The sequence below is a fragment of the Corylus avellana genome, chromosome ca4, assembly GCF_901000735.1.
Source record: "Corylus avellana chromosome ca4, CavTom2PMs-1.0".
Lineage (NCBI taxonomy): Eukaryota > Viridiplantae > Streptophyta > Magnoliopsida > Fagales > Betulaceae > Corylus > Corylus avellana.
The window spans coordinates 36,744,478-36,769,805 of record NC_081544.1 but is presented as its reverse complement, the minus strand read 5'-3'; the positions used below and the strand labels follow the sequence as shown (position 1 = coordinate 36,769,805).

Below are 25,328 nucleotides of genomic sequence, written 5' to 3'. Positions count from 1 at the left end.
TTTAAAATAAGAAAAATATCTGAAATTTCTATAAGCAGATATGTGGGTAATTATTTGAAAAAATACGAATTTAAACTAAAATCACGATTTCGCATAACAAATATTTGATAAAAAGTGGCAATTTCAAAAACATAATTTTTAAAATTACATTTATTAAAACCGCAATATCAAATGGACTCTTAGTTTAGGAAGGTCTTCAAAATATATCCGAATAATATGAAATTGGGCTAGGTTGAACAATCAAAATTGGACGTGGCCCAGGGCAACCCAAACATCAATTGGGTTGGATTTACTGGGCTTCGAAACTATCTCAATTCTCAAGCATCTTTAAAAAATAATAAAGTAAGAAGGTACGAGAAACAGAATCGAGCATTGGAAAAACCCTACGGTTGCTATAGAGCGGAGAGAGATGTCACAGGCGGCGGCGGAGACAAGTGGGTTGCTGAGGATGGCAGAGATAGAAGGGAGAGGGAGGGGTCTTGTGGCGTCCCAGCCACTGAGGGGCGGGCAGATTGTCCTCAGGGACTCTCCCATACTCCTCTACTCTGCTCTTCCGTTGATCAACATCAACCAATCATCTTTCTCTTCTTCCTCTCACTCCTCCACTTCCAACATGTACTGCGCCAAGTGCTTCAGAAGCTTACTATCCTCTTCTTCTTCTTCGAGTTCAGTGGTACCTTGCTCTTGTTGCTCCCATCATCATATATTCTGTAGCCAAAAATGCCTGTCCGCTGCGCTCACATCGTCCCACTCTCTATGGGTATGCCAAGCCCTTTCTCGTCTCCGAGATTGCCCCTCTCTCGTTCTTGAACAACCCGTGGAACGCCAGGTCCAGGCCCGTTTTCTGGTTGCCGCCTACCATCTTGCCCTTTTCTTCCCTTCCCAATTCCAGATTCTGCTCTCCCTTGAGGGCTCGCCTAACGCCCCTGACACCACAGCTGCGCAATTCCTTCATTCCCTCATCTCATCCCTCTGCCCTCCTCATCCTCCTCTTGAGGGATTCTCGGTGGAACTCACTGCCGCATTGCTGGCCAAGGACAAGTTCAATGCCTTTGGGCTGATGGAGCCTTTCTCCCCCCGTGACGATGGCCAACGTTCCGTCCGAGCTTATGGTATCTACCCGAATGCCTCCTTCTTCAACCACGACTGCCTTCCCAATGCCTGCCGTTTCGATTACGTCGACACCGCCCCCGACCACCACAACAACACCGACATCATCGTTCGCGTTGTTCATGATGTTCCTCAAGGCAGGGAGATCTGCTTGAGCTATTTTCCCGTCAACGAGAATTATGCCAGCAGGCAGAGGAGGTTGATGGACTATGGCTTCACTTGCCATTGTGACCGCTGCGAGGTCGAAGCCAATTGGTCCGATCATGAAGACGATAATGTTGCCGAGGAGGAAGAGGAGGAGGAGGAGAAAGACGAGCTGATGGATGAGGACCACCATGACCAAATGGCATCCTCCCAAGGACAAGGAAATGCTGATTTCCCTCACGCCTATTTTTTTATCAGATACATGTGTGATAGGGAAAATTGCTGGGGCACTATGGCTCCCTTGCCTCCCAAAGACGACGCTACTCCCTCTAACTTCTTGGAATGTAATGTATGTGGCAACCTCAAGCATGACCAAGTGACTGATGCTAGTGGAGGAGAAGACGAGCTTTCCATGGATGACTGAGTTCTCTTCCTTCCTGCCTCTGACTGTGAGCGTCTTTGTCTTTCTCTGATATCTTAACCTTTTTGTCACATGTCTTTTTCTTTCTGCTACTCTCTGCCTTCTCTTGATTTTCCGACAGATTCCATTTTTTTTTGGTTAATTATCTTAGTTCAGGTTTCAATTTAATATCTTCGATGCTTTTGATAGATGTTAGACGAACAGTCCATTCTTATTTCATATGGTGTCTCTAGTGCAGAAGCTCATCAAATAGCCCTTGCTGAATTTTCGCTAGACCAAGAAACTCGGTTTAGTTATAAAGCCAATTTGAACCCCAACGAGTTGACTTATTTGGTAAGGGCTTTGGTCTTGGTGGCATTTCCATCAGGCTTAAGGTCTAAGGTTTGAAGCCTTTTGAGTGCAAACAATTCTTTAGAGTCAGCCCGTCAGCGAAGTCGGAGTATTACCTAATAATGGGACGCTTTACACCAGGTTTACTCAATAAGAGTGAATACACAAAGTGCCATTCCTTGGAGGGGTTCCTCGTAATTAAAAAAAAAAAAAAAAAGGATTATAAAGCCAATTTGAGCAGCTGTGGAATTTAGTCCCCTCTGTCTCCCGACCCCGATGGAAACTTCTAGAATCTGATGTTTCATGAGATTTAAATTGGCTCTAGTGTCTTTTAGTTCACTGCAGTTCACACATGAATCAGTATTAGGTTCTTCGTATGATTCCTTAATAGAGTATATGTTGTCATTGGTGGGGGGTGGGGGGATAATGGCCATATTTTGTGGGCATAAATGGGATTCAGTTTCTAAAGGGATTCAATTTATTCTAGAGCGTTTTGCACAAAGAGAAGAGAAGGTTTCAGAGTTTGTTGTTGAAGGACAATTAAGAACTAACATCAGTTGGTATTTGAGCCCTCATTTTGTGGTTTTTTGGTGCTAGGCTTCCAACTTCTTTTTGAAAGAGTACACCAGAAGGTTGTAATTTTGATCAAATTGAGTTCACTTTGGTTCCTTTTTTGATTTACTTGCGTATTGAATTCTCCACATAGGCTCCATATCAGGAACAGAAAAAAAAAAAGACAAAAAAGAAGAAAGAAAAGATTAAGAAACTCAAGGTCAAAGTACAGGTTTTAGTGTCTTTTTATCCACATAAGGTATGCTTAATGGATTTATAATTAGAAGCATATTCACTTGTTCTTCTTAAGAAGTTAAAGTGCGAGCTGCTTCTTGAGTTCCTGTGAGGAGCGGAAGGAGATCAAATATGACTTCCCAACAATGTACACTCTGTAATCGGTAACCACTCATTGCTTTCTTATTTGAATTACAATTTGACTCCAATCTTTTAGCAAAAGGATTGAGCCGAATACAATACAAAGAAGATACTACTGCATGAATTATATATATGGGAAAATACATTTTACCCCCTTGAAATATCCACTCATTTGCATTTTTAACCCCAATGTTTAAAAAGTGACATTTTATCCCCCTCCCAAACTTTCAAATTGTTACAATTCAACTATTCTGACTATTTTTTTTTTCCCAAAATGCTCCCATCCCATGTTTAAAAAAAATTAAAAATTAAGGGGTGGCTGGCCACCCCAGTTGAGCCGAAGCCACCCCTTAATTTTTATTTATATTTATTTTATTTTTTTAAAAAAAAATTTTAACTTGGGATGGAGGCATTTTGGAAAAAAAAAAATAAAAATAATCAAAATGGTCGAATTGCAACAATTTGGAAGTTTGATGGGGTAAAGTGTCACTTTTTAAACATTGGGGTTAAAAGTAAAAATGGGTGGATAATTCGGGGGGATAAATTATATATATATATACACACACACGTGTGCATGCAGATATCTAACCCTTGAAGGTCTTAATAACGAAAATATAAGATGAAACAAGTTTGAAAATATTAAACTCGTCGTCCCAAGTACACATTTACAATTAGAAGCATAAGAGTATATCTTTAAGGCACATTGTTTTTTTACAAGAGCTGGATTCAGTTGATCATCATTTACATTGTTGTTTTGGAACTAATCATACATCTCCACTCGTCTTTGGTGTGAACCTCGTGTATAATCGTATTTATCATTCAAGTTAAGCTTCCTTCCCATTTATTTCAAGGCAATTTGTTCTATTTATCATTCGGTTAATATTCTACGTTGCTTTTTTTTTTTTCTTTTTTTTTTTAGCTTGGCCAATACTTTGATTGCCTTGGAATGGGTACCAATAGGAGTGGTTTAAGTAGAGGTTCTCTGTCTTTGATATACTATTATTGTTTTGTTAGGTTTCAAATAGGTCCATATGTCACTTCAACAATTTTTTGTGCCACAGTGAACACGCCATGCACATAGTGTAAGTACCATGTCAACAAATTTACCATGTCAGTTAAGTTCCCTGTCATCCACGCGGTAAAAAGAAGAAAAAAAATCCCACCTACAATATGTGAAACAACAAAAGAGATGCGTTGAGGATCCTACTCCTACCCCGTGGTGTCTGCTTGAGTTCATCTCTGCTGCAGCGTCTCTCAGATCCATATTCACTGTAAAGAATATTGGACATCCAAAGAGAGAGGAGGCGAATATGGATCTGAGCGAGGAATTCTTGAGGGAATGGATCATGAAATGGGAAAGAGTGGAGCAAAGGTGGGGTTTAGTTAGTTGAGTGGATTTTCAAGATTATTTGAGACATTGAGCTAGAATCGAGATTGAGTTAGCTCAAGTGGCAACGATAGTTGATGGGTATGTTGGGGGCAAAAGATCTTGGGAGTTGAAATACAGAGAAAGTGGGGTATGAAATAGAAATGAGAATCAAATTTGAGTGTGGGATTTGGTTGAGAAATGCGAATTTCATGGTTGTTAGTCTAGTACAGATTGAACTAAAACAAAGATTAAGGACTAGCTCAAGTAGGAGCGAGATTTAAAAGGTATGTGAGAAAGAACACATTGAAGAGGATTTGTGATGTAGACCAAGAGGCAAACAAGAAGACTGGACACGAGATTCTCAATCGATTGATGGGCAATTCTCAATTGACTGAGAACGCATCATGATATTTGGTATCAATTCCCAAGGGCTTGGGTCATTGCCTTGGCCTTAATTTGATTGACCAAGGTGATGCATCAAGTCCTAGTTGTATAACTCGAGATGCTCGGTCGATGACTCAGTCTATGCCCGATCAACCAAAGATGGTTCGTTAGGGTTTTAGGGTTTTGTTGTATTAACTTGCAGCTTGATTGATCGAGTGCGTCAAGATGTTTTAGTCTTTTGAATTTTTAGGGTTGTGTCCCTATTTTCTATTTAGGCCTAATAAGGACGGTTTGGCTCACATGTTGTTTATTCTCAATTTTCGGTAAGAAACTCACTAAAGGTGAATTTTCTTCTATTTTTCATCAAAAGCTTGAAGGAGGAAACCAAGTTAGTATGAGTACCCAAGGTTTTGTTTCCTACCATTGCTTGTAGAGGACCGCATGGAGGAGGAAACCAACAAGCAAGTATTGGTGAATTGTACGAACACGAGGAGACAACACGTGATGAGTAGCTGACATGGTGTTTGCAACGATTGGATGAGCAATTTGAGCGGTTTGAAAACCAAATTATAGCATTAATCAAACAATTTGCCGCCATGGGTGGTGTGAATAGGCGTTGCCATCAACCAAATCCACGTTTTATGGAGGAGAAAAAAGACGAGTTTAGTGTCAAGGATGAGCCCATTAATGCGTTCACAGAGTATGGAGTGACTATTGGAAGAATTGTGACTTTGTGAAGAAAATGGACAATTGGGCTGCAAATAGAATTGAAAAGTTTAACATGGAGGATGTTACTTCATGAGCCTTTTTTGAATGATTGACTTGAAAGCCTGATGGAGGACCAGCTCAAGTGGGTGTGGGAGCTAAAAGGGGAAGGGATAGACTGAAGCAAACGTTGTGGGTAGGGGTAGGATCTTCAACGCCGCTCTGTTTTTTTCTTTCACTCAGTGTTGGCGGGGTGTTTTACTTTTTTTTTTTAAAAAAAAATATATATATATATATATATGTGCGTGTGTGTGTGTGTGGATGACGGGGCACTTGACTGATGTGACAAATTTGTTGAAGTGGCATTGACACTGAGCAGTGTGAGCATGGTGTATCAAATGTGGCATATGGAAAATCATTAATTTTGAAGATAAAAATGACATAGAGATTTATTTAAACCATGAGAAAACCTAATGACTTGATTGTCCAAATTGGAAACACAGTGTAAATTGAAATCGAAGGAAAACGTAGAAGCTAAATATAATTTTTTTCTTTTCTTTTAAGGTTCAATTACCTTTTTAGTACATGTGGTTTAACGATACATCAAACAGACTCATCGGTTAAAAAAGGTATTGCAAATAATACTTGTGGACATTTGATAAATGTAGTTGGTATTTTTGTCCAATTTGACAAGTGTCTCGTATGTTTCATTAATATGATTTTTTTTTTTTTAAGAAGAAAAAAAATAAAATAAAATTAGTGGATGGTTTTGGCTACCCCTGGCCAGCCATAGGCAATCTAGACATTTGTGCTTCTCTGGATTTGTTCTTTCCTTATAATCTTGAGAAGCTCAGGATCGGAATGGCATCTAAGATCTGGAACCAAACTGCAAACTCTAACCCATTTACAACCTCCACTACAGCCGCTAGATTCATCCAGTGATATATGTGAATGTCATCAAAGACAGAAAGTTACTTGAATTTCTAAGCCTTGCTGGTGCATTATGGACTGGATTTCACAATATTAATTAGTATTAATTCAATTGTACGTGTCTTGCTGATGTCATGTTTTGTTTCTTCTCTGATTGTAACGGAGAGTGACTGGAAATTTAATTTCTCACAACTATTTCAGGTTGGAACTGAGTCCGATTCCAAAAGATCTTCTTGCCCAAGCCAGTTGAAAAGGTAATAATATTTTCTAAAGAAATTGTGACATATACGTGCACAATTCTCATTTGCTTGTGTAATTGCAGAAGAGTTGTGCCTAAACATATATAGAGTTACATAGAAGAGACTTAGAAGAATTTTCAGGCATCAGTTAGGAGGAAGCTTAAAACAAGTCCACAATGTGAGAGAGGACATAGATCCGTAGAAAATGAATTTTGTCTTCTTAACATTAAACCCGCCCCTCCGCATATATTTGCTCGTTCGTTCTGGTTGTCAATCTGCAGAAGTTGATTGCATGGAGGTGGAGTAGAGTGTTGCCTATTTTCCTATGACAGCTTGAGCACTAGTTGGTCGTCAGCGATGGCATCATTTGAACATTTACTCCACTCTTCTGTTGTTAATATTGTGGCGTTGGTCGTCAGCGATGTGTCATCCTGTTGTTAATATTGTGGCGTGGTCTGTTTTAGGTGGTGGCATGGCATGCATATTAATTTATTAAACACGCTAAATAATCAATTTCCCTTGTTGCTTTGCTGAAAAGACACTTCACAATGTATAATATCCATTTCTATTGCCATTGCATTTGCGGGGAAATTTGAAAGAACAAATAGTGCTATATATATATATATATATTCTATGGTGGAGCTTATGAAAGCAGCGGCTTTTTTTTTTTTTTTTAATAATTTTTATTTTATTATTATTATTTTCCACTTTAACTAACCTGGTCTTAAGTCTTAACCGCAACATGATGGTCATTGGTCACTCGATTCATGCTGCTGCTACTACATAATTTGGACCACTATTTCTACCAAATTATCAATCCATTTTTTAACAAAGGCCTGATAGTGAGATCACCTGCTCCCTCTTATACATGTTGGGTGACCTTTCGACATGTAAACCTAATTCACTAGGATTCTTTAATTTTGTCTACGCATGTACGAGTGCCAAGGAACTGCAGCCTTGATAACAACATTAGCATTTAATATGTGGATCCTTTTGAAAGTGTAGCAGGGCAACTTCTCATTACGATATATATATTTGAGACATTATATCAAAAAATTTCATAATTTTTTGCTTTCTGTTTGTGGCAAGAATGATTGATGATGTTTAGTATATTGTTATACGACTATTATACAATTTGATGGTGTGGTAATAAAAATCAACATTTTCATCCATACTTTTTTTTTTTTTTTTTTTTATAAAAATTTTGAATGACTCATTTTTATTGTTACATCACAAAAAAAAAAAAAAAAAAAAAGTCATAATTTCCATTCACCCTCGTTTTACTTTTCTTCTTTTTGCGAATAAAGTATCCATAGGGAGCTCTCATGTTGGATAAGTTTAACTACCATTCTTTGTAACATAATTGTGTGGAATACTTCCCAAAAGTGTAATCAATAGCAACAATTGTATTCATGAGTGATAAAATGGTTAAGAGTGTATAATTGATAAATTATTCATTAATTAATTGCATTAATAAATCAAATATTTTTAGTTGTTTATTTCACAAATTATGAACTGCTACATTAAATTAAAAATAAATTCATAATTCTTCATCCAATATATATATATATATATATATATATATATATATACACATTGGTGTAATGAAATCCCAAGGAATAGGTGATTGACATAAATCCAACAAGATTAGTAGTTTATGTGTACACGAAGAAGGGAATATGAAAGATTTGGTCCGATCAGTTTGATAATATATTACGTGATTTGCGCTGTTTCCTTGTGATACGGGGGCTCTATTACAGATTTATTAGGAATGTAACAGCAGTTGTATTAATCCATTAGTATGGAAAGATATTTTTTCTTTCAGATGTTTAACAGTTTAAGTTTAAATAAGAAGGTGATAGATAGATAGATAGATAGGAGGATATTTATTGAAGTCGATCTGTGACGTGGAGGTACGAGTACCACTGTGGCCATCCCATCCCACGACAGATATTTATTCTATGCTGAAATGGCAAATAAGGAAGGAAGATGGATTGGAGAATAATGCTTATTCATTTACTTTTTTAATGAGTGAGTGAGTTTTATCTCCTCTTCTTTTTCAGTTATTCCTTTCCGATCTATATTTATTCTTTTCCTATAAATATGCCAAGACGATAAATGGGTTAGCGACTTATTAGCGGCAAAGAAGAAGAGGAGGGAAGTAGAAGGGCGAAAAAAGGAAAAAAGAAAACCAAAGGGAAGGAGTACTGGTCTCTCGGGGTCGAAAAAGGGGCGCATCCAAAGTTAGGAAGAGCCGAAGGGAGCTCATCTCCTTTCCGCAAATTCACATTTTAACCAAAAAGTAAAAGAAAAGAAGATTGATGCAAAATCCTCCTTGCCCCCGCTCCAAACGTCATTTCAAGGGGAGGGTAACGGAAAGGGAAAGGTAATCCCATCATCTTCATTAGGGGAACATAATAATGCCATTCTCTCTCAGGTTTTATCTTGCATCTCCCTGATCTTGCTCTCAGTAGAGGGGAAGGACGAGGATTTCAGTTCTATATACATATTATATATATGATTGTAAGAGGTTTATGGAGGGTGTCGATGGGAATTAGTTGGTGGGGCTGCGTTTTGCATTTGATATTTGAGTGAACGCAGGTCTGTCTCGAGAGATAATTAAATCTATAGAATAGAGAGAATAATGTACGAGCCTATTAGAGGACGCGATGATCCTGAGTTACAGAACAAGTGTGCAGTGCACTCCTCGGCTATTGAGGAGGATGAAGATGATGTTGAAATGGCCGTTCATGCAAGATCCAGGCCCGCCATTCCTAATGCCGCTGGTGGCTTCAATAAGATTCAAGAGGAAAGTTCCAAGCAAAAGCAACAACAACAACGTCTTGTCTCACTGGACGTTTTTCGCGGCATCACTGTGGCGGTAATTTTTCCCACCCGGCTTGTTTCTCTTATTCTTCTTCATTGTTTTTGTTTTTTAAAGTTTATATGCATATCTGCATTCGATCAAAATTGGAATTACTCTACACGGCCAGAGGGGATAGAGAGCAGACGACGTCGTCTTTCTCTGTCTTCAAATCTCAACAGTCAAAGTGGAAGGCTTTGTCTTATATTTTAATTAGGGACTAGTAGTCATTTATTATTTGAAATACATGAAAAACTATATTCTCTGCTCCCATTCATTCGGATAATCCCGTTGACGTTTTGGAAACGGAAAATTAACAGTTCCTTCACTCTTCCATTTGTTTTCATTTTTTCCCATGCCATCCCATCCCATCCCATCCCACATAAAGAAACAGAATTATAAATGGTATTTCTTTCATTTTCGTCTTTGTAATAGGAAAACCAGTAAAGTATTACACCGGCCGATGCTATTACTAAACCATCACTCGTTCGCATGATAAATAAATCCATGAGATCTTTGCAAAAATTACGTAACTCTATCCATCTCTTCATGATAAATAAACAACCTTTTCCTGAAATGGTCGCCTTGTGATCCTCATTGTTTGAGTTTATTTGCTGGTCTATACTTTTTATCTATCTGATATATATTTATTATGGTAAACGGTCATCGATGCAGAAGATTATGAAAGGGCATAATTATTTATACTTTTTTTCTGTAAAGAAAAGAAAAAAAGCGCAGGCACTATGAAAAGGGAAAAATTGAAGTCTTTTCCAAGTGCAAAGACGGTAGTCATGTTGAAAGAGAATGAGATTCTGATGCTAAAGACTGGATTAGGGAAGTCAACTCTATCTTCCTTTGTAACGCTCTACGCGAAAGAAATCCACAGTCACAATCTTAGTACAGAACTATACGAAAGGTTGATGCATAGTAGAAAACAGCTCAGATTTTACTATGTAAATACCGTTGAGGCACTGAATATTGGGAAAGAAAATAGGGGAATCAATGTTGGGCTATACTTTCGGTGCCATCTATCATCCTATAGGAATTGTTCTGGGGGAACTGCAGGAATTGTGTGTGCCGACTTTTAGTTTGCACTTATATGAACAAAAGTGAAAAACTTGGGGCTTGGATTGGTTAAAATCATAAATTGCTTAATCATTTGGTTTATGACAGTCTTCAGTGGTGCTATATGAACTTATACTAAAAGTGGAAATATGGGAGTTTGTTTGGCATGATATTTGTATGCACTGTATGCCTGAACTGCATTATGTGAAGATTGAATGCACACAAGTCCTGAACTGCATTACTTGTAGATTGAGTGGGGGAAAGTCATGTTTTTTCTAGGATTATGATGTCACTTGATTAATGCAAGGCGTATGCCCTGTTTTTCACTGACAAGGATCTACTCTCTACGTTTATGTTAAGTAATTCTTTTTTCTTTTTTTCTTTTTTCTTTTCTTTTCTTTTTTCTTTTCTGCCTATACTCTCTGCATATAGGCTAAATGTCATCTCTTTACAAAAAATTGTTTCTTCTCAATGCAGCTAATGATACTCGTGGATGATGCTGGTGGAATCCTGCCTGCTATTAATCATTCACCTTGGAATGGTTTAACCCTTGCAGATTTTGTCATGCCATTTTTCCTCTTTATTGTTGGTATTTCACTTGCACTTACCTACAAGGTACTTCTTGCTCTGCAAACGTTTTGCTCTTATTTTTGGCATCCAAGTAGTTGTCCCCGTAATATCCAATAAGGTCAATATGAACTGTTACTTTCATTCCTGTTCTCATTATAATTTTTTTTTTTTTGTTCAAGGCAGAAAAGAAAGTTATTTAGATCTTCATGAGATATTTTAGAAGTCTATTATCTTATTACACGGATGCTAGTTCTACTACTGTTTATCTCTGAGCCTAAGAAAAGTATTTTCCTCTACAGAAATTGTCATGCAGAGCTGTTGCAACCAGAAAAGCAATATTACGGGCTTTGAAGCTTTTAACATTAGGCATTTTCCTTCAAGGTCCTTTACTAGATCTTTAGCTTTTAGACCATAGTTTATAAGCCTTCTCAATGGCAGAATTCATCCATGTTGTTTCAGTTACCATGATGATGAAAGCAAACTGCTTCAGTAGTTGTAACAGTGTGTATTAACAATAACAATATTGAAGTTTGAAACAAAAAGCTATGTTATGCTCAATAATCTTGTGGGAAGTTTCATCAGAAGTGAATACTTAAATGGTTTCTGTACTAATGTGTATTGTCTCTCCTGTCCAGGTGGCTTTATCCATCGCATAAACGATTTAACTTATGGAGTGGATATAAAATATATGAGATGGATGGGTATACTACAGGTATATTTTCTAGTTTTCTCATGTTGAAATGTTTATTGTGCCAACCATAAGCAAGAAGTGGAGTTAGAGTGGGCTATAGTTTATTGCAACATATAACAGATGAAACGTGATAGCATATCTTAGTGCTTAATGTGATTTAATGTCTTCCCACAAAAGGCAACGCTTTGCCTGGCTCAAGAACTGTGCAAGATTTAATAAATCAATTTTTTGGATTGCCAATGAACATGCAGTGCATTCATCATCTCTAAAATAACACACCTTTTTTCCTTCTCCCTCTTTGACTCGCAGAGAATTGCAATAGCATATCTGCTGGCAGCATTGTCTGAGATTTGGCTGAAGGGTGATAATAATGTTAATTCAGGATCGTCTCTGCTCAGGAAGTATCGATTCCAGTGGTAAGTTTTATTCATTATACTGCTTATTAAATTCTTTCAGCTACAGACTTCTGGATTTCTGGATTTGAATTATGATACCTATTACTCTGTAGAGCCAGGTGAATTTAATATATAGTAATAAGGGAAATTTGGGACCATGTCTGGATTTTTTTGTTAATTCAAATAAACATCATGATATTTTTTATTTGTTGTGCAAGTAACTGAGAAGACAAATAGCTGACAAAGGAAGGCATAAAATAAGAATAGGAAAAGAAAAACAAAAGAAACTCTTGCGAGGAAAAAATTTGAGTACAACTAAGTTGCCCTTAATTTTGGAAGCTGAAATTGGTCATGATATGTTCATATATGGGGGTCATTACTGATATTCTGGAAATGAGGTGATTGCAAAGCCCCTTGATCACATTTAAATGCCAATGTTGCATTGCTTCCCCTATTTCAGATGTTGGCTTTTCTGTTTCTGTATATTGGTTTCATATGCACTGTCATAGTATTGTGTTAATTTGTTGTCTTTGACGTACACTACTCTCTCTCTCTCTCTAACAGGGCTTTGGCTTTGATGCTTACCACTCTATATCTTTCACTGTTATATGGCTTGTATGTGCCTGATTGGGACTTTCAGATTCCAATTGGAACTTCCTCTGCACCAAAATTGTTTACAGTGAGCTATAATCTTTTCTTCCCATCTTTCTAATTTATTTATATAACATTTAAGACTTCCGAGGTATGATTTTGCTTATGAAACTGGTGGCTGAATGGTTGTCTCTTTGGAAGGTCAAATGTGGAGTCCGTGGTGACACTGGTCCAGCTTGTAATGCTGTTGGAATGATTGACCGTAAGATATTGGGTATACAACATTTATATAAAAGACCAGTCTATGCAAGAACACAGGTATCCTGTTTTTAGAGTTACTTTCATTTGCCTTTTTTCTTTTTTTTTTCTTTTTTTTTGCAGTTTTTCCCTAATAAATTCATGTTTCCTTGTTTTTTTTTTGTTCACAGCAATGCAGTATTAACTCCCCAGACTATGGCCCATTACCTTCCGATGCTCCATCATGGTGTCAAGCCCCTTTTGATCCTGAAGGACTTTTAAGGTTCGTTCACAACTATTCCCTGTTGTCCACAAGGTCATTCTTCAACAACTATCATGCTATGCATTAGAGAAAAGTTGGTCGATTATATGGACAATTCGCTTGGTTTTTAAATGACAAAGGAGCCAATGCTACTTGGGCCATTGAATTATCTTATGTCTTGTTAATGGCGTCGTCGACTGAATCCTATCATCTCACAATCCTTAAGGAAGAGACATGGATAGTATAAATTATGGTTAAACTTGATTGTCTTTTGTGTTTCAACTTTGTGCTTTTGGAGTGACCACCCTCTTACTTTGTGTTTGTAGTTCAGTGATGGCCATTGTTACCTGCTTGGTTGGTTTGCATTATGGGCACATTATTGTCCATTATAAGGTGATAAATATTCATGTCAGATCATGTTTTCCTTTTCTCACTGAAGGTTTATCTTTGTGTCACAAATTCTTATCCACATTCAGGATCACAGAGATAGGATCCTTCACTGGATGATTACAACCTCTTGTCTCATTATCTTGGGCCTTGCCTTGGATTCCTGTGGTAAGTAGTCTGTGTACACTTTCTAAAAAATGAATATTTTGTAGCGGTTAGTAGTTGCACTGCTTGCAGTATATTCCATCATTAATCAATCTGCATCATTGTTGCAGGGATGCATTTAAACAAGGTTCTTTATACATTCAGCTACACGTGTTTCACTGCTGGTGTTGCTGGCATTCTTTTTGCTGGAATTTACTTGACGGTAGGATGTCTAGTCATCTTATGCGATCAATCTCATTTAACAAAGTTGTTTTACTTGGCGCATTTGCTTATTATTGTCGGCATGGATGTTTATTTTTGGTGAAACTATTACTAATATGACTGATTCCATTTTAATATTTTTTTCCACTCTCTAATCAAGAACAGAAGAGTGTAATTTGTTGAATTTGGTTGGTTCATGTTTTCTTCATCTTCTAGTTGATAATCACGGGGTTTTCGATCCTCAGGTTGATGTGTGTGGATATAGGCGCCCTACTGTGGTAATGGAGTGGATGGGGGTGCATGCGCTGATGATTTATATCCTTGCAGCCTGCAACGTCGTGCCCATTGTCCTCCTGGGATTCTATTGGAGGGAGCCTCAGAATAATTTTGTAATCTACTCTACTCCTGTTGGATGTTACTTGCACGCTCATTTAGTTGTGATCTGACAACCTTTTTCGTCTCTGGCAGCTTAGGTTAATTGGAGTTGGAACATAAAAGCGTAGCATTAAAGTTATAGCGGGTTACACTTTTCCCGCAACTATGCTGTCTGTGTCGAGGAAGTGGGGCCGGACTGCTGAACTACATCTCGTTTATTTTGGGTAGTTGCAGTTGGCGCTGAGAGAATTTTGGAGTTTGGGTCTTTGAAATTGGAGGCAAACTCTCTCTTTCTTTGATGAATACACACTCTCCAATGGAGCTTCTGTATAAATATGTAGGCAGAACCTCGAAACAAGATATAACTTTGTCTGAAGTTTCGTCATAAGATAGATGCCTTGATCTTTATGATGATAATTCTCAGTATATATGATGCTACTTTTTAAATTTGATGGTAATCAAATAAGAATGGTTTTTTTTATTCAAAAAAAAAAAAAAAAGTATGCATGCCTTTCATCAGAGAGCTTAATTAGGAAACATGTAATACATTTTATTCAAATGAAATAAAGGAAGAGAAGATCATCAAACAACCCAATTGTCAAAACCCACAGCTGAAAATTGAAATGATTGAAAAATGAGCAATAAAATCAAATATCCAAAAGACATTTGGTTGGGATGTCAATGGTGAGGAGAGGATGAAGGAGATTCATGATAGTGAGGATATATGGTGTATATGGTCTGCGCTATAGTGAGGGCGAAGAGGAAGATTGCAGCAATAAAGGAGGGAATAGCCCATGGATTTCTGAAATAGGTATGAAAGAGATTGGCACGCCACTGGTTGGAGGGCTTCTTGCAGTAGTCACCGACTCTTTTATGCACCACATAGAGGCTACTCTATGGGTCGAGAGTTATATCCTTGGAGAGTGAGTTGAAGAGTTTGGCAACGGCTTTGTCACTACCGATGGCATTCTGTATGATCCTGCTCGAGTGTAGAAGGGCAACGTCCTTGGCATTGTCAATGATGTTTTCCATGAAAAATATATAGGACGTAATCTCGTTGCCTGCCCCTACATGGAAACGCTCAAAGGCTATAAGGTACAAGAACATTGACATGGAAACGCTCAAAGGCTATAAGGTTCAAGAACATTGACTCCGTGGCATCATCCACAACGATGACTGGGAGCCTAAGGACCCCGCCAGTGAAGGAGATGTCTTTGAGGCTCCCACTTGTGCTTTTCTTGAACCTGATTCCGGCTTCATAAAGCTCTGCAGCAGATCGAATGATCTCGTCACCACCAATTGCGTGGTTCACTCCGGCCGACTTCCTTTGACGTGATTTTTGCCTGGGGTTTTCCCGAAGCAGGCTCTTCCTATGCAGATCCAATACGTGCAAGCATTTACCCATCTTTGAAATGCGAGTGTTGGGTGAGAGGGAGCAGAACTGGAGTATGAGGTTGTTGACAAACTCTTTATCCTGTGATATAGTTAAAATTCAGTTAAAATTCAAAACGAGAACCAATGATTTGGTTATGTGGGCAGAAAAAATAAACAAACAAAAGGAATTTCACCTTCGCCTCATTGTTCTAGACATGAACCAGCCGGTCAAGAACCAGCATTGGCAGCTGATTTTCAAGCATCAGCATGTCACGCTTGATATATGGCATGAGATAGAGCTTCCCATGATTGCTGGATATTGGATCAGTGGGAGCATAGTCATCCAAAACACTAGTCGAGGTACGCAGGATTTCAAGCATAAAACAGCCGTCCAGAATCATTAGTTGCAGGAATCTGGGAGTGTCATATTTCCACACCGGATCAAGCGGCTCATACGAGTCTTTCAACTCTTGCACCACTTGGGCTAAAGCGTTGATGAACAATTCAAGAGGTTTTCTGCATCTCTTTAGGAAATGGAGGAGTGCTCGGTGCTTGTGCTCCTCCATCTGGTTTAAATGCTTTTTCCCAAGATGGTAAGGCCCGAAGGAGACTGCCTGAGGTATGTACTCCTTTGTGTTTAGGTCTGTGACGCGTGCCGGTACTTTGTAGATTGAACTCTTTTGCCACCGCTCCATTTCAGTTGAAGTATATATATCCGCCATGTTTTCGAGTTCATCATTAACTTGTATCATCCATTCCATTACTTTTCAGGAACGATCAAATGATCGATCCGCATGCGCATGCGCCTTCCCCTTTCTTTTCTTTTTCTTTTCCTTTAGTCCCACACTCATTCCCGTCGTCTCTCCTTCCGCTTCCATTTATACATTTTCGAGGATCGGAAACAGACATCTCAAGCATCCAACTTTCAGCAATTAATTGATTCTCACGTCATAATAGATGCCCAAGATATAGAAACTGCTTAATTTGTTAACATTTGATTGATCGATGGCATCCCTAAAGCTGAACAGCCAATGGGGGCAAGAAGCTCAAAAGCCGTGCGGCATTCCTTTCTTGTAGTGTTTGTGATACTTTCCCTTTATATCTATCTTTTCTTCTTTTTTTTTTTTCTTTTTTTTTTTTGAATACTCTGCAAACCTCCCGAGACAAGAAATCGAGTAAACACCACCACAATCTCATTAAACTATACCTTTTACCAATTTTTGCCAGCGAGCAAACTCGAAATCGGCTCGTATAAGCTCTATTTGATTATTAAACGAGCTGTTCGTGAAAACAACATGAAGCTGAGAGAGATCACAACAGAGAGAGAACCGAACCCAGTGAGTAATGTGTGAAAGAAGTTCCAGCCATTGGGAGCAAAAGAGTTACAATTTTGTCTTACCCATTAAGGTTTGATTGCAAAAATTATATCAATTTGTAAGATTTTGTTTAAGGTTGAGTTTTGGTTTGGATCTCCCACTGTGAGTATCAACGAGTTTTGTTATTGAGTGATTTGCCCTGGGCCAAACTACTCGAGCTCGACACAATCTTAAACAAGTCGAGCCCGGACAAGGGAAGAATTGCAAAATGCAAAGCGTTTGATATTGCGATTTAAAAAACGCATAATTTAAAATTCAAAATGAAATTCACAAAATTTCTATAAGCAGGCTAAATGTGCTTATTTGAAAATGCACGAATTTAAAGCAAATTAACGATTTCAAATAACAAATATTTGGCGCAATAATTACCAAATTTTCAAACATGAATGAATAAATTTCCACAAATACTCACCTAAAATATGTTAAAAACCTATCTTCTTTATTATATGTTTGTTTGAAATCTTTGTCCCCACCAAAAAATAAAAAAAAAGCACGTATAAAAACAAGTAATATGGCAAGATACCATTTCTTAAGTAGAAAACTCAAAGTTAATGTCAAATTATAAGTCATACTTTTGTTTGCAAAAGTGTTAAAAAGGAGGCTCATAGACAATGTTAGTTATTTTACCGCTATAAACAAATGTCCTTATTGATAATTTGTCCATGAAATTACAATTATATGCTAATATTATTCAAACTCCATTATAGAAAAAATAATTTTTAACATGTTTTACTAAACGCAATTTAAAAAAATAACGATTTCAAAAACACAATTACAAAAATTGTACTTACTAAAATTGCAATCTCAAACAAACCCTAAGAATATATTAAAATTGCATTAAGAAATAGAATTTTAAACCTAAAAATAGCTTTGCAGTAATTTTCCCTTGCGTTTTAGTCATTATTATAGTAAAAAAGTCATAAATTACTTTTGGAGTTGTTTACGAAACAAACCAGACTTCAGTTTGGCACAATTTTTTTAGTACTAAAAACATTAACACTAAGAGAAAATTACAATTTACCCCCCTAAAATTGACAGTGTTTTTTAATTCGAACACTAAAGTTTTAAATTTTTGCAATCCACCCCCCAAAAGTTTCAAAATTTTCAATTTGACCAATTGTATCCAAAACTTCTCATATTGCCCCTAATTTTTATTTTTTATTTTATTTTTTTTTAAAAAAAAAAAAAAATTTAAAACATTCAGGGTGGCTCTTTGGCCGGCAATTTGGGAATTTTGAGATAATATAGGTCGAATTGAAAAAAATTGAAACTTTGTAGGGATGGATTGCAAAAATTGAAATTTTAATGTTCCAATTAAAAAACGCTGTCAACTTTAAAAGGGTAAACTATAATTTTTCCTTTTAACACAATCTCAAGTCTCAAGCAAGCTCTAAATATATTTAATAATTCAATAAAAAGAGCATTAATGCAGAGGAAAACGGAAAACTGAATCTCACACCACAGAAAGCTAAAACTTTCATCGTGCTTGGTTAAAATGGAAGTGATAATAAGATTTGGTTGGGCAAAACGTTGTTTTCATCTCAAGTATTAGACGATTAGAGTCAAAAGAAAATGCTGATTATAAACTGGAAACCGAAAGATAATCTGAGGCAATACCGATACGTTATCAGTAACCGCCCTTAAGGTCATTGACCACATCATATGGAATGGGAGTGACTGTCTCCAGGGTAGCACCGGCAAGTGGCAACCATGAATCCAGGCTTGGGTCCTTGAGGTTGTCTCTTGGTGCTGATTTTTTCCCCACAAGCTTTGGCCTCTGCCTTCAGCTGATCATTCTGGATTCTTCTCAGTTTGAAGTCCTCCCCACACCTCGATGGCTGAAAATGTTCCACCCGCACATGTATCCTCTTCCTAATAATCCTGTTCGCAACCTAAGTAACAGCCCCAAAGATTACCAAAATTTACATCCACGGCCATGGAAAAATCAAATAACAAACACCTTGAAAAACTTAATAACATTCATTAACCGGCAAAAAGGCAAGAAGCCCAAGGCCTAGCAATGGTGTGCAAGTTCACAGCTAAAACTTGTTCATTGGTCATCCAGGGAACTAAAATCCACCAAAATGAAAATACCCTCTTTCAACAAGGAAGCATTTACTCGTGCAATTAAGACAAATGATATCCCATCTTAACAAATACCACCACAGGCATGCAATGCAATTGGACATTGATCTGCCGAGAGATGATAGCTGGGTAATATGGACAGACATTATGGGAGGCATACAAATGCAGACAAACTAGACAATATTGGGTATTATAAGCAAAGCATTTTGTAAGGATGCGACAGAATTGAACTGCCTAATTGAGTTGTAAATAAAACACAAACAGGAAAGAAGATATTTTGAAGGAGGAAACCTGCTTGTTGATTTCGACGCCGACGGCACGCTTGGTGACGTTCTAAATGCTACCGGTGCGGCCATGGTAGACCTTGTGGGGCATGCCAATGTGAACGGCGCCGTTAACGCTAACGTCCACGTACTCCCCAATTTTGTAGGTCTTCAGATAGGTAGAGAGCGGGATGCAACCCTTCCTCCTGAAGGGGCGAGCGAACAGATCCCTCGTCCTCGATCGAAGACCAGCCGGCATTGTGTGGTAACCGCTAGATCTCTCTCCGCCTCTCGATGCTCTTCCCATTTTATATAGCTCACGTCTATCGACTCTCTTCTTACTGTTTGTTTAATATGGGCTTGGGCCCAATTACTCCATTACCCCTTTGTTGGGCTGGAGCTTAAAGTGGTTAAGGTGGGCCCAACCCAGAAAACCAATGGCAATGGTGCACGGGAGATAAGACATGAGGTTGGATGGCCGTGAACCATAATTCATCAACATCCTACACAACCACAGCCATAAGTTGAATGAGAGGCTATCGACAATCTCATCCTCTCCATATTATCTACCCTCAACCTCATCTAATTTGAACTCACATTTCCCACTAGCGCTCCTACTGCTGCAGCTGCGCTTGGTACACAACCATGGCTTCTGCTACTCTCTCTGTGGCCAAGTCGTCTCTCAAGGTCTCTATCTTTTGACTATCTATCTATTCATCTTCTTCAGCAAGCAACTATATATATATATATATGTTCTTGTCTCTTACAATTGCTCTTCTTCTTCTTCCACAATTAATTAGCTCCTGTATTCAGGTCAACAATCAGGGGCTCTCCGAATTCGCTGGCCTTCGCAGCTCGGCAGCTTCTCTTCCATTTGCTCGAAAAACCTCCGAAGACTTTCTCTCTGTCATTGCCTTCCAGACCTCAGCTGTGAGTCTGAATTTCCCTCTCAGGCGTCCTTATATTATATATGTGTGTGTAGGACTAAAGACACGTACAACATGAATATATGGTTTGAAATTCTTGCTTACACAAGTAAAAAATAATCAGAATCGGAATGAGCTAGCTATATCAGTGCTGGCCTCTTGGGCCTGATCAGCCAATGCTAACCTGAAAACTCAGAGGAATCATTATAAGTTTGATGAGCTGATTTTCACCACCGATAGTAAACACTAGCTAGCTAGTAATGATCATTTGGACAACCACTTGGATGCTTTGGTCCCAGCTCACTATGAATGATTTGACCAATTTCCGTCGTTCGTTTTCACTCTCTCTGGATCAAACTCTGCTGGTAATTAAGCAACAGAAAATGTGGTTTCGGATAAATGATTTAGGCAATATGAAACTTGGTGTCATGTCGGATCTCATGATCATAGGTAAATTTGTTGTGGTATATATATGTACATATATATTCGAATATTTTACATTATTTTTCAATTAATTAATATGCCTCAATGTTATGTAATACATACATACATACATGTACCCAACTGAATCACGTCTAGGCTCTAGGCTCTAGGCCAAAATTAATTGGATTTAATTATCAACTTGGCACATATTGAGTACTATTGATCAGCTTTATTAATGTTGTATATAGGTCGGCGGAAACGGGGGTTACAGGAGGGGAGTGGTAGAGGCAAAGCTGAAGGTGGCGATCAATGGGTTTGGGAGAATCGGAAGGAACTTTTTGAGGTGTTGGCATGGCAGGAAGGACTCCCCGCTGGATATCATTGCCATCAACGACACAGGGGGTATCAAGCAGGCTTCCCATCTTCTCAAGTACGACTCAACCCTCGGCATCTTCGACGCTGACGTCAAGCCCGTCGGTGATAATGGCATCTCCGTTGATGGAAAGGTCATCAAGGTCGTCTCCGACCGCAACCCAGTCAACCTCCCCTGGAAGTAATGTCATTAATTCTTTTTTTTTTTTTTTTTCTTTTGTTCTTTTGTTTTTAAATAAAAAAATAAAAATAAAACTCTGAACGTAACCAAAATGGATGGTTTGCTCAGAGAATTGGAGATAGACCTGGTGATAGAAGGAACGGGAGTGTTTGTGGACAGGGAAGGTGCTGGAAAGCACATACAGGCAGGGGCCAAGAAGGTGCTCATCACTGCTCCTGGGAAAGGAGATATCCCCACTTACGTGGTCGGTGTTAATGCTGACTCTTACAACCCGGCCGAGCCCATCATCAGCAATGCCTCTTGTACCACCAATTGCCTCGCCCCCTTTGTCAAGGTCCTCGACCAGAAATTTGGTAATTGCTTCCTTCCTTTCTCTTCTCTGCATCTTGCCTTCCTAATTTTTGTAACCATTATGCCTGCAGACGCTTCCTTGCAATAATATTAAATGTTCAAAAGCGTATAGGTTGCTTCTCCCTTGGTGTTCCATGATCTTGCTCTGGCATTCCTTCCTAATTAAACCTTTTGCTCTGTACGTTAAAAACAATTTCAATGCTTCACAAAAAAAAAAAAAAAACCTTCCCTACAATTTATTTCGGCCTACAAATTTGATAGAAAATAAGTTGATTTTCTAACTATAAAGTCTAATGAATCTGTAATGTAATATCCTTAATTACGTACCAATTGGTGATAGAAGTAAAAAGTTTGTCAATTTCAGCACAATCGCCTTCATATATCTTCTCGATTGGTTTAATGGCATGTCCATATATAACGTGGATAATATCTTATATATATATATATATATATGTTAGGCATCATCAAGGGTACCATGACGACCACCCATTCCTACACTGGAGACCAAAGGCTTCTTGATGCAAGCCACCGTGACCTTCGTCGTGCACGGGCTGCAGCTCTCAACATAGTCCCAACTTCCACAGGTGCTGCAAAAGCTGTGGCCCTTGTTCTTCCTAGTCTCAAAGGGAAGCTGAATGGCATTGCCCTCCGTGTGCCCACGCCTAATGTCTCAGTTGTGGACCTTGTTGTTCAAGTGTCAAAGAAGACCTTTGCAGAAGAGGTAAACGCAGCCTTCAGAGACACTGCTGAAAAGGAACTCAAGGGTATTCTATCTGTGTGCGACGAGCCTCTTGTCTCAGTGGACTTTCGGTGCTCTGATGTTTCCTCAACTGTTGACTCTTCACTAACTATGGTCATGGGAGATGACATGGTAAAGGTTATTGCTTGGTATGACAATGAGTGGGGTTATTCACAGAGGGTCGTTGATCTTGCAGACATTGTTGCCAACAACTGGAAGTGATCGATCTTCAATTCCCTTATCCCTAGCCTGCTGTTAATCAACTTCCTCCCCAGTTTTTCTTGTAGATTTCTGATTTCAACCATATGTAATCAGATCATGTGAACCTCTTTTCTTTTTTGATGAGTTCGAGTTCGAGTTCGAGTTGAATTTATTACAAAACATTAATCAGAAAAGTGTGTTTGTGCATAAACTTAAACACAAAAATAAATGTTCCTCACTCTCGCTTAATCCTTAAGTCGTTATTTGCTTTGCATTAATTCTCATCAATTCGTATATATGTACCGAGTTATAGCAAATACGCCTCCACAAACACTTTTTGATGTTTAATTGCGTTTTACACGAAATAAAAGCACAAATTTTCTATTCTACCAAAGAGATTAAAGTTTTGTTTCTACAAAATAGCAAAACTTAATAATAATCACAAACAAAAGCACCTAAATTACAGCCATACACACACACGCAACCGGTGCTTTGCACCTTACTAGAATATATGCCAGCTTAGGTGTAAGTTGTCACTAGTAAATTATCATTGGGTTTGTCATTGATCATTATTGAATGATTTTAAGAGCCTCATCAATCTTGTATGGACACAAAAGGAACTTATAGAATTATTCGTAAATGCCTACCTTTCGTTCTCATTTTTTTCATATGCGACTCTCTTCTTTCTAAACATTTAAACCCTTTTCATTATAAAAACTTTCTAAATTGAAACCATACTTGCATTAATTTTGAATACACTCTAATAATCTATATATGGATCCCCCTTCAAAATAATAAAGGTAACGAGGATGGCATGGTAGACAAACTCTGAACCAACTATCTTGCAATCATGTTTTCTTCTCTTTAGGTAGTTTTAAAAGCCCACATATACATTGAACTTTTAGTCTATAACTTAGTTTCAGGTAGCACCACCTCCAACACTCATATAAGTAGACATATTACAAGTGTCAATATAATCAATACACTTCAACATAAGCATAATATAAGCCTATTAGGTGGATACTACACAACATCCACGGTTACAATACAAATACCAAGCACCTTAACCTCTGGACATACTAATTTAATTTATGGTGCTTGTGATCACAACATATAATGTAGTTCAACTCATTGAATTCAAAATCTTGATATTCAAAGTGTTGAGAGTTGAGTTTTCAATATTGGTGAACATTCCCTAAAGGCTTTAATCTCATCCCTTCGATGTTTTCTACATCAAATTCCTTGCAATCCCTTTAGTTAATGAATCTGCTAAATTTAAACTAGACCTTCCAAAATCAATTAATGCAATTACGTAATTGTCCTACATAACTATGTCTTATGCCAACATGCCTAGCTAGATTGGTCATTATAAATATGGTTATATGCTCATGACAGTGTTGCTTGACCGTCGCAATGTAAATGTATAGGAGGTATAAGTTTAGGCCAAATAAAAATATTTTTGCAAAGGCGCTATCAAAGGAAAAGTTTCACTTGTCAAATAATTATTTATCTAAAAAAATTGAGATAGTTGAAATAAGTTTTAAAATAATCATTTAATTAATACTTTAATATTCTCTCTCATATGTGAGACCCAACAACACGTGAACTATTTTAATTGAAATGTGTGTAAATGATAGAGACAATAGTCAAACTCAAGATCTTTACTCTAATACCCTAATAAATTTGACCATCCTCATTGACTATTAGTATCTATATATACATACAAAGATGCTAGAGAATAATAGGAAAGAATACAGAATATTTGGAAAGAAACAAAAGGGTCTTGATACTACAAAGCATGCTCGGAGTTTTTTTTTTTTTTTTTTTTTTTCAACACTAAGAAGGAGTGTTAAAAAATAATGCATTTTGATGTTGAAGTTATAGAATTTAGCCATGCATGTCTCATTGTAGATGCTAATGGACAAGTCCATTGTATTTTCTGAACATTGGAAATTATATATATTATACTGAGAATGTAAATTGTACTCCACATCCTAGGAAGATGTGAAAGCAATAGTAAGAGTAGTCTAGAATCTATAAATATCCCACATGAAATGCCTCGCAAAAAAGAACAAAAACTAGTCTTTTTACTTCTTCTACTCGTCATTCTCAAAACTAGGGGTGGCAAAATGAAAAACTGACACGACCTGATTACGACTTGCAGGTATCCGTTACACGATTAGCCTATATTCAGACACGACTTGTTTAGCTAAACGGGTAATCGGGTTTAACATGATTATGACACGAAAATAACTGGGTAACCCAACACAACCCGTTTTACCCATTTAAAATAACCGGGTCTAATCAGATAGACACGACCCAACACGATCCGATTACCCTAAACTATAAAATTTAAAATTCAAAGAGCAGGAGGAGGCCCAGGAGGTTATTCTAATTTATACCCAGATGAAAGGGTTTCATAAATTTATACCTAGTGGCCCAGCACAATTGTAATGCCAACTCTGTCTACAAAAGAAAACAAACAGGAAAATAATCCATCATAACAAATTAACAACAGAATCACGGCGCTAACACTGGCCACCGTGAGTATGAAATTAGTTAACGCCATTTGGTTGTGCTTTCTTTTGGTTCCGAGCCGAAGAGAAAGACCCAAATCAGTGTTAAAAATCGCCCCCTTCAATTGTGCAGCAAGTCAAAAAGAACAAACAGAGAATT

At 37.8% G+C, this 25,328-nt stretch overlaps 3 protein-coding genes and 2 pseudogenes across 4 annotated transcripts; 3 read left to right on the top strand and 2 right to left on the bottom strand.

Annotated features, from left to right (window-relative positions):
• The first annotated feature begins 381 nt into the window (after positions 1-381).
• LOC132179991 (histone-lysine N-methyltransferase ASHR2) lies at positions 382-7,175 on the top strand. Of its 2 annotated transcripts, XR_009440000.1 has the most exons (3): positions 382-1,703; positions 6,522-6,574; positions 6,643-7,175. XR_009440000.1 is itself a non-coding variant. In XM_059592823.1 (2 exons), exon 1 carries the CDS (start codon positions 410-412, stop codon positions 1,676-1,678), a length of 1,269 nt encoding a protein of 422 aa, XP_059448806.1. In that variant the 5' UTR covers positions 382-409; the 3' UTR covers positions 1,679-1,703; positions 6,522-7,175. The 2 variants fall into 2 exon arrangements, 1 of the variants encoding a protein (XP_059448806.1); XM_059592823.1 differs by having other exon boundaries at positions 6,522-7,175.
• Positions 7,176-8,587: 1,412 nt separating this feature from the next.
• On the top strand, positions 8,588-14,787 carry LOC132179796 (uncharacterized). The gene is made up of 13 exons (XM_059592575.1): positions 8,588-9,440; positions 10,965-11,102; positions 11,357-11,438; positions 11,693-11,769; positions 12,058-12,164; positions 12,708-12,822; positions 12,936-13,052; positions 13,163-13,254; positions 13,560-13,626; positions 13,710-13,788; positions 13,896-13,987; positions 14,232-14,375; positions 14,455-14,787. Exons 1-13 carry the CDS (start codon positions 9,204-9,206, stop codon positions 14,479-14,481), a joined length of 1,374 nt encoding a protein of 457 aa, XP_059448558.1. The 5' UTR covers positions 8,588-9,203; the 3' UTR covers positions 14,482-14,787.
• A 210-nt stretch (positions 14,788-14,997) lies between these two features.
• LOC132179770 (UPF0481 protein At3g47200-like) lies at positions 14,998-16,496 on the bottom strand (annotated as a pseudogene).
• Positions 16,497-18,563: 2,067 nt separating this feature from the next.
• Positions 18,564-19,754, bottom strand: LOC132179152 (large ribosomal subunit protein eL21x/eL21w-like; annotated as a pseudogene).
• Positions 19,755-19,975: 221 nt separating this feature from the next.
• Positions 19,976-22,838, top strand: LOC132178784 (glyceraldehyde-3-phosphate dehydrogenase A, chloroplastic). Its single transcript, XM_059591335.1, has 5 exons — positions 19,976-20,146; positions 20,273-20,389; positions 21,057-21,361; positions 21,470-21,714; positions 22,171-22,838. The coding sequence occupies exons 1-5, from the start codon at positions 20,105-20,107 to the stop codon at positions 22,671-22,673; spliced, it is 1,212 nt and encodes a 403-aa protein (XP_059447318.1). The 5' UTR covers positions 19,976-20,104; the 3' UTR covers positions 22,674-22,838.
• Positions 22,839-25,328: the final 2,490 nt, after the last annotated feature.

Bases quoted from the DNA above. Each gene is read 5' to 3' on its own strand.
- LOC132179796 (XM_059592575.1), top strand. From the start codon at position 9,204: ATGTACGAGCCTATTAGAGGACGCGATGATCCTGAGTTACAGAACAAG. The intron at 11,770-12,057 runs GTATATTTTCTA...TTTGACTCGCAG, and splicing joins GATGGATGGGTATACTACAG to AGAATTGCAATAGCATATCT. The intron at 13,988-14,231 runs GTAGGATGTCTA...TTCGATCCTCAG, and splicing joins TTGCTGGAATTTACTTGACG to GTTGATGTGTGTGGATATAG.
- LOC132178784 (XM_059591335.1), top strand. From the start codon at position 20,105: ATGGCTTCTGCTACTCTCTCTGTGGCCAAGTCGTCTCTCAAG. The intron at 20,147-20,272 runs GTCTCTATCTTT...TCCTGTATTCAG, and splicing joins TGGCCAAGTCGTCTCTCAAG to GTCAACAATCAGGGGCTCTC. The intron at 21,715-22,170 runs GTAATTGCTTCC...TATATATGTTAG, and splicing joins GGTCCTCGACCAGAAATTTG to GCATCATCAAGGGTACCATG.
- LOC132179991 (XM_059592823.1), top strand. From the start codon at position 410: ATGTCACAGGCGGCGGCGGAGACAAGTGGGTTGCTGAGGATGGCAGAG.